The sequence below is a fragment of the Chlorocebus sabaeus genome, chromosome X, assembly GCF_047675955.1.
Source record: "Chlorocebus sabaeus isolate Y175 chromosome X, mChlSab1.0.hap1, whole genome shotgun sequence".
Classification (NCBI taxonomy): domain Eukaryota; kingdom Metazoa; phylum Chordata; class Mammalia; order Primates; family Cercopithecidae; genus Chlorocebus; species Chlorocebus sabaeus.
The window spans coordinates 118,607,032-118,615,102 of NC_132933.1; the positions used below are offsets into that span (position 1 = coordinate 118,607,032).

General features: G+C 43.4%; 1 protein-coding gene across 2 annotated transcripts; it reads left to right on the forward strand.

Moving 5' to 3' along the window:
* Positions 1-1,522: 1,522 nt before the first annotated feature.
* On the forward strand, positions 1,523-4,178 carry FAM47A (family with sequence similarity 47 member A). 2 transcript variants are annotated; one of them, XM_073013258.1, is made up of 6 exons: positions 1,523-2,284; positions 2,483-2,559; positions 2,707-2,781; positions 2,932-3,265; positions 3,344-3,419; positions 3,525-4,178. In XM_073013258.1, the coding sequence occupies exons 1-6, from the start codon at positions 1,548-1,550 to the stop codon at positions 4,176-4,178; spliced, it is 1,953 nt and encodes a 650-aa protein (XP_072869359.1). In that variant the 5' UTR covers positions 1,523-1,547. The 2 variants fall into 2 exon arrangements, with proteins under 2 accessions (XP_072869359.1, XP_072869358.1); XM_073013257.1 differs by lacking the exons at positions 2,483-2,559; positions 2,707-2,781 and adding an exon at positions 2,582-2,644 and having other exon boundaries at positions 1,523-2,473; positions 2,792-4,178.
* The last annotated feature ends 3,893 nt before the right edge of the window (positions 4,179-8,071 follow it).

The following is an 8,071-nucleotide window of genomic DNA, read 5'->3' on the forward strand; positions in this document are numbered from 1 at the left end:
TAAGAATGTACAGAAAAAAATTATTATGTGATAAGAAAATGATATGCTTAAGGAATAATGCAGGCTGAATTTGTCTATAATTAAAATTTTTTATAAAAATGCTTTTCATAGTGTTGTTTTAAGCACTACAAGAGCGATAAAAATTTAACTGATATTATTTAAAGGAAAATGAAGGATTGCAACTGGACTGGCGGGGGTATAACGATATTCAGATTGGAAAGGAAGAAGGGAAACTGTCTTTAGTTACAGATGACACTATCATATATACAGAAAGTTCAATTAAATATACAAAAATTCTTCTGAACATTATGAGTGAGTTTTCCAAGGTTGTATGATACCAATGGATATACAAACATCAATATTTATGTATGCTAACAACAAAAAGTTGGAAATTGCAACTAAAAAAATACTACACATAATAATATGAAAAACAATATTTAGGAAAAATCCGGACAGAAAAAGATGTGAAAGGCACATACACTAAAAAATACACAATATTCCTGAGAAAATGAAAAATCACATAAACAAATATAAAGATGTATGTTTCTCAGTGGTCAGATTTCCTATTGTTAACATGCCAATTATCCTCAAATTGATCTATAGATTCAACAGAATCCTAATCAAATTCTCAAAGGACTTTTTCTTTTTGACATTGACAAACTGACTTTAAAATTTCTACAGAAATGCAAAGGACCTAGGAAGAACTAACTTTGTAAAAGAACATTGTTAAAGGACTAAGACAGCCTAATTTCTAGATTTATTATAAAGCTAAAGTAACCAACAGAGTGTGAAATTTCCATGAGAGAAAAATAAATGGAAGAGAAAAAAGTGCACAGAAATTGACCTTCAAAAAATATACACAACTGATACTCTACCAATTTCCAAATGTAATTCAGTGGAGAAAAGATTGTCTTTACAAAAATAGTTCTAAAATTATCAGATATATGTAAGCAAGAGGTACATTTTTAAATAAAAACTTTGATTTATATATTGTGCTGTTTACAAAAATTAAAACCTTGTCCTTTGGATAGGCCAAGTTTTCACAGATACATCAAAAGAAGCACAATCCAGAAAAGAACAAATTGATACATTGGACTTCATCAAATTAAAGAAACTTCTCTTTGATACTGTTAAGACAATGAAAGGGAAAAGCCAAGGATGAAGTGAAAAATTTGCAAATCATATATCTGATAACCTGTTTACATCTAGAACACAGCAAGGATTCTCAAAACCAAATATGACATCCAGCAACACAATTTAAAAACGGGGGAAAAAATCCACAGAAACTTCAACCGAGGAGAGATAAGGATGGCAAATAAGCAAATATAGAGATGTTCAATACCAGTAGTCATTAGGACACACAAATGAAACCCAGAATGAGATTGCACTACACACCTGTTAGAATCCGGCTGCACAGGTGGCGTCAGCGCTGCCCAGCCTCCAGGAAGGAACCTAGGCTGCACGTGGCTGGCGGTCTCCTAGCGACTAGAGCGGCAGGGATCAGGAACCGCGGAAACTGGAGAGGTGGCACCCCAGCAAGGGCCACCATGGGGGACCAGAGGCCGCAGGACTGGCCGAAGTCCCCGGGCATGGACTTCAAGCCCTGGTACTGTGACAAACCGCCTTCCAAGTGCATCGCGAAGCGCAAGTACAGGCGCCTGAGGTTCCCGCCCATGGACACCCAGAACTGGGTATTCGTGACAGAGGGCATGGACGACTTCCGCTACGGCTGTCCGTCTCCTGAAGATACGCTCATTTGTCGCCGTGACGAGTTCTTACTCCCCAAAATCTATCGCAGAGGTCCCCAAACTGACACCAAAAGCGGGCAGAAAAAGTTGCTCAAGAAAGCGGCCCTGTTTTCCAAGCTCTCTCCAGCCCAGCTAGCACGGAAGACGTTCGTAGAGGAAGTGGAAGCCCAGCTGACGGCCAAGCATCCCTTGGCCATGTACCCCAGTCTTGGAGAAGATATGCCTCCAGATCTCCTACTACAGGTGCTGAAACTGCTGGATCCTGAGAGGAAGCTGGAGGATGCTTGGGCCCGTTGTGAGGCCCGGGAGAAAACAACCGAGGTACCCACAGAGCCTGGTAAATACCCCTGTGGGGAACTCTGCCCAAAGCCTCCCGAGACTCCGGTGTCCCATCTCCGCCCGGAGCCTCCCAAGACTCCGGTGTCCAGTCTCCACCCGGAGCCTCCTGAGTCTGGAGTGTCCCATCCCCGCCCGGAGCCTCCCAAGACTCCGGTGTCCAGTTTCCGCCCAGAGCCTCCCGAGACTGGAGCGACCCATCTCGGCCCGGAACATCCCAACACTCGTCGGGTGTCCAGTCTCCTACGACAGCTACTGAAACTGGATTCTGAGAGGAAGCTGGAAGACGCACGGGCTCGTTGTGAGGGCCGGGAGAAGACAACCAACGAACACACAGAGCCTGGTAAATACACTTGTGGGGAATTCTGCCTGCGGCCTTTCGAGACTCCGTTGTCCAGTCTCCGCTCAGACCCTCCCGAGACTGGAGTGTCCCGTCTCCGCCCAGAGCCTCCCAAGACTAGGGTGTCCAGTCTTCCCCTGAAGCCTTCCGACACTAGAGTGTCCCATCTTCGCCAGGAGCCTCCCAAGACTCCGGAGTCCAGTCTCCGGCCAGAGCCTCCTGAGACTGGATTGTCCCATCTCTACCAAGAGCCTCTCAAGACTCGTCGGGTGTCCATTCTCTGCCGTGAGCCTCCAGAGACTGGAGTGTCCCACCTCTGCCCGGAGCCTCCCGACACTCGCGTATCTCATCTCCACCGGGAGCCTCTGGAGACTGGAGTGTCCCATCTCCGCCTAGAGCCTCCCAAGACTCGTCGGGGGTCCAGTCTCCACTCGGACCCTTCTGAGACTGGAGTGTCCCATCTCCGCCTAGCGCCTCCCAAGACTCGTCGGGGGTCCAGTCTCCACTCAGAGCCTTCCGAGACTGGAGGGTCCCATCTCCGCCCGGAGCCTCCCAAGACTGAAGTGTCTCATCTCCAGTCAGTGCCTCCCAAGACTGGAGCGTCCCATCTCCGCCCAGAACCTCCTGACACTAGTCGGGTGTCCAATCTCCTACTATACATGCTGAAAGTGCTGGATTCTGGGAGGACGCTGAAGGATGTATGGGCTCGTTGTGAGGCCCGGGTGAAGAAAACCGAGGAACCCACCGAGCCTGATAAATTCCCTTGTGGGGAACCCTGCTTGCAGCCTCCGGAGACTCAGGTGTCCCATCTCCACCCAGAACCTCCCAAGACACGTCGGGCGTCCAGTCTCCACCCGCAGCCTCCCAAGACTCGTCGGGCGTCCAGTCTCCGCTCGGATCCTCCCAAGACTCGTCGGAGGTCCAGTCTCCGTCCAGAGCCTCCCAAGACTCGTAGGGTGTCCAGTCTCCGCCCGGAGCCTCCCAAGACTCATCGGGTGTCCAGTCTCCGCCCGGAGCTTCCCAAGACTCGTCGGGTGTCCAGTCTCCGCCCGGAGCCTCCCAAAGCTCCAGTGTCCCATCAGTTCTCGGAGCCTCCCAAGATTCGAGCGTCCTACATAAAAGAACTGTTTCACGAAGATACACCAAACACAACAGAGTGTGTTTCTGACTCTCTTCAATATAGATACACATCAGAAAAACTCCGTGAATTCTTCAAGTGGGCTGCAGACCTGGGAGCTGATGAAGAATCCATCAGGAATCTGTGTGACTTTACCCCCAAGTACAGAGAAACCTATTACGACCAAAAGCTTAAGAAGGTAAAAGAGTATTCCTCAGAGCTGAAGTACAGCATGGAGCTAGATGAAATGGATGAGGCTAAATTCTTCTCACAGGAAAAATACTGGGGCAGGAAATTCCACACGCCATCGAATTCTTATACTGCACAGCGTGTGAAGATGAAGTATGGAGCATGGTACCTCAAGCCTAAGTTGTGGAAAAAGCTAAGAAGTGATGAACATTTGATTGACCCCAAGCTCTTGCTTGAAAAGCCTGATGAACCTGACATTCTTGACGAACTTTATGGACCAATTGCCTTTAAGGATTTCATTCTAAGCAAGGGCTACGAAATGCCTGGCATCCTTGAAAGACTGTTTGCCAAGAAGGGATGGACTTATGACTCTGTTAAGACTCCCATTCAACGTGCAATACGATTTTACAAGTACAAAGAAAACGCAGACGCATCGGAAGAAGATTAGGTGGTTTTCAATTTACTATTTAATTGGGTATTTCTTGCTCTCATTTTTTTTTTTTAAATTTATTTATTATTATTAAACTTCAAGTTGTAGGGTACATGTGCACAATGTGCAGGTTTGCTACATATGTATACTTGTGCCATGTTGGTGTGCTGCACCCATCAACCCGTCATTTACATAAGGTATAACTCCCAATGCAATCCTTCCCCCCTCCCCCCTCCCCATGATAGGCCCCGGTGTGTGATGTTCCCCTTCCCGAGTCCAAGTGATCTCATTGTTCAGTTCCCACCTATGAGTGAGAACATGCGGTGTTTGGTTTTCTGTTCTTGTGATAGTTTGCTAAGAATGATGGTTTCCAGCTGCATCCATGTCCCTACAAAGGACACAAACTCATCCTTTTTTATGGCTGCATAGTATTCCATGGTGTATATGTGCCACATTTTCTTAATCCAATCTGTCACTGATGGACATTTGGGTTGATTCCAAGTCTTTGCTATTGTGAATAGTGCTGAAATAAACATACGTGTGCATGTGTCTTTATAGCAGCATAATTTATAATCCTTTGGGTATATACCTAGTAATGGGATGGCTGGGTCATATGGTACATCTAGTTCTAGATCCTTGAGGAATCGCCATACTGTTTTCCATAATGGTTGAACTAGTTTACAATCCCACCAACAGTGTAAAAGTGTTCCTATTTCTCCACATCCTCTCCAGCACCTGTTGTTTCCTGACTTTTGAATGATCGCCATTCTAACTGGTGTGAGATGGTATCTCATTGTGGTTTTGATTTGCATTTCTCTGATGGCCAGTGATGATGAGCATTTTTTCATGTGTCTGTTGGCTGTATGAATGTCTTCTTTTGAGAAATGTCTGTTCATATCCTTTGCCCACTTTTGGATGGGGTTGTTTGTTTTTTTCTTGTAAATTTGTTTGAGTTCTTTGTAGGTTCTGGATATTAGCCCTTTGTCAGATGAGTAGATTGCAAAAATTTTCTCCCATTCTGTAGGTTGCCTCTTCACTCTGATGGTAGTTTCTTTTGCTGTGCAGAAGCTCTTTAGTTTGATGAGATCCCATTTGTCAATTTTGGCTTTTGCTGCCGTTGCTTTTGGTGTTTTAGACATGAAGTCTTTGCCCATGCCTATGTCCTGAATGGTACTACCTAGGTTTTCCTCTAGGATTTTTATGGTATTAGGTCTAACATTTAAGTCTCTAATCCATCTTGAATTAATTTTCGTATAAGGAGTAAGGAAAGGATCCAGTTTCAGCTTTCTACTTATGGCTAGCCAATTTTCCCAGCACCATTTATTAAATAGGGAATCCTTTCCCCATTTCTTGTTTCTCTCAGGTTTGTCAAAGATCAGATGGCTGTAGATGTGTGGTATTATTTCTGAGGACTCTGTTCTGTTCCATTGGTCTATATCTCTGTTTTGGTACCAGTACCATGCTGTTTTGGTTACTGTAGCCTTGTAGTATAGTTTGAAGTCAGGTAGCGTGATGGCTCCAGCTTTGTTCTTTTGACTTAGGATTGTCTTGGAGATGCGGGCTCTTTTTTGGTTCCATATGAACTTTAAAGCAGTTTTTTCCAATTCTGTGAAGAAGCTCATTGGTAGCTTGATGGGGATGGCATTGAATCTATAAATTACCTTGGGCAGTATGGCCATTTTCACGATATTGATTCTTCCTATCCATGAGCATGGTATGTTCTTCCATTTGTTTGTGTCCTCTTTTATTTCACTGAGCAGTGGTTTGTAGTTCTCCTTGAAGAGGTCCTTTACATCCCTTGTAAGTTGGATTCCTAGGTATTTTATTCTCTTTGAAGCAATTGTGAATGGAAGTTCATTCCTGATTTGGCTCTCTGTTTGACTGTCACTGGTGTATAAGAATGCTTGTGATTTTTGCACATTAATTTTGTATCCTGAGACTTTGCTGAAGTTGCTGATCAGCTTAAGGAGATTTTGGGCTGAGACAATGGGGTTTTCTAAATATACAATCATGTCGTCTGCAAACAGGGACAATTTGACTTCTTCTTTTCCTAACTGAATCCCCTTGATTTCTTTCTCTTGCCTGATTGCCCTAGCCAGAACTTCCAACACTATGTTGAATAGGAGTGGTGAGAGAGGGCATCCCTGTCTTGTGCCAGTTTTCAAAGGGAATTTTTCCAGTTTTTGCCCATTCAGTATGATATTGGCTGTGGGTTTGTCATAAATAGCTCTTATTATTTTGAGGTACGTTCCATCAATACCGAATTTATTGAGTGTTTTTAGCATGAAGGGCTGTTGAATTTTGTCAAAAGCCTTTTCTGCATCTATTGAGATAATGATGTGGTTCTTGTCTTTGGTTCTGTTTATATGCTGGATTATGTTTATTGATTTGCGAATGTTGAACCAGCCTTGCATCCCAGGGATGAAGCCCACTTGATCATGGTGGATAAGCTTTTTGATGTGCTGCTGAATCCGGTTTGCCAGTATTTTATTGAGGATTTTTGCATCGATGTTCATCAGGGATATTGGTCTAAAATTCTCTTTTTTTGTTGTGTCTCTGCCAGGCTTTGGTATCAGGATGATGTTGGCCTCATAAAATGAGTTAGGGAGGATTCCCTCTTTTTCTATTGATTGGAATAGTTTCAGAAGGAATGGTACCAGCTCCTCCTTGTACCTCTGGTAGAATTCAGCTGTGAATCCATCTGGTCCTGGACTTTTTTTGGTTGGTAGGCTATTAATTATTGCCTCAATTTCAGAGCCTACTATTGGTCTATTCAGGGATTCAACTTCTTCCTGGTTTAGTCTTGGAAGAGTGTAAGTGTCCAGGAAATTATCCATTTCTTCTAGATTTTCCAGTTTATTTGTGTAGAGGTGTTTATAGTATTCTCTGATGGTAGTTTGTATTTCTGTGGGGTCGGTGGTGATATCCCCTTTATCATTTTTAATTGCGTCAATTTGATTCTTCTCTCTTTTCTTCTTTATTAGTCTTGCTAGTGGTCTGTCAATTTTGTTGATCTTTTCAAAAAACCAACTCCTGGATTCATTGATTTTTTGGAGGGTTTTTTGTGTCTCTATCTCCTTCAGTTCTGCTCTGATCTTAGTTATTTCTTGCCTTCTGCTAGCTTTCGAATGTGTTTGCTCTTGCTTCTCTAGTTCTTTTAATTGCGATGTTAGAGTGTCAATTTTAGATCTTTCCTGCTTTCTCTTGTGGGCATTTAGTGCTATAAATTTCCCTCTACACACTGCTTTAAATGTGTCCCAGAGATTCTGGTATGTTGTATCTTTGTTCTCATTGGTTTCAAAGAACATCTTTATTTCTGCCTTCATTTCGTTATGTACCCAGTAGTCATTCAGGAGCAGGTTGTTCAGTTTCCATGTAGTTGAGCGGTTTTGATTGAGTTTCTTAGTCCTGAGTTCTAGTTTGATTGCACTGTGGTCTGAGAGACAGTTTGTTATAATTTCTGTTCTTGTACATTTGCTGAGGAGTGCTTTACTTCCAATTACGTGGTCAATTTTGGAGTAAGTACGATGTGGTGCTGAGAAGAATGTATATTCTGTTGATTTGGGGTGGAGAGTTCTATAGATGTCTATTAGGTCTGCTTGCTGCAGAGATGAGTTCAATTCCTGGATATCCTTGTTAACTTTCTGTCTCGTTGATCTGTCTAATGTTGACAGTGGAGTGTTGAAGTCTCCCATTATTATTGTATGGGAGTCTAAGTCTCTTTGTAAGTCTCTAAGGACTTGCTTTATGAATCTGGGTGCTCCTGTATTGGGTGCATATATATTTAGGATAGTTAGCTCTTCCTGTTGAATTGATCCCTTTACCATTATCTAATGGCCTTCTTTGTCTCTTTTGATCTTTGATGGTTTAAAGTCTGTTTTATCAGAGACTAGTATTGCAACCCCCGCTTT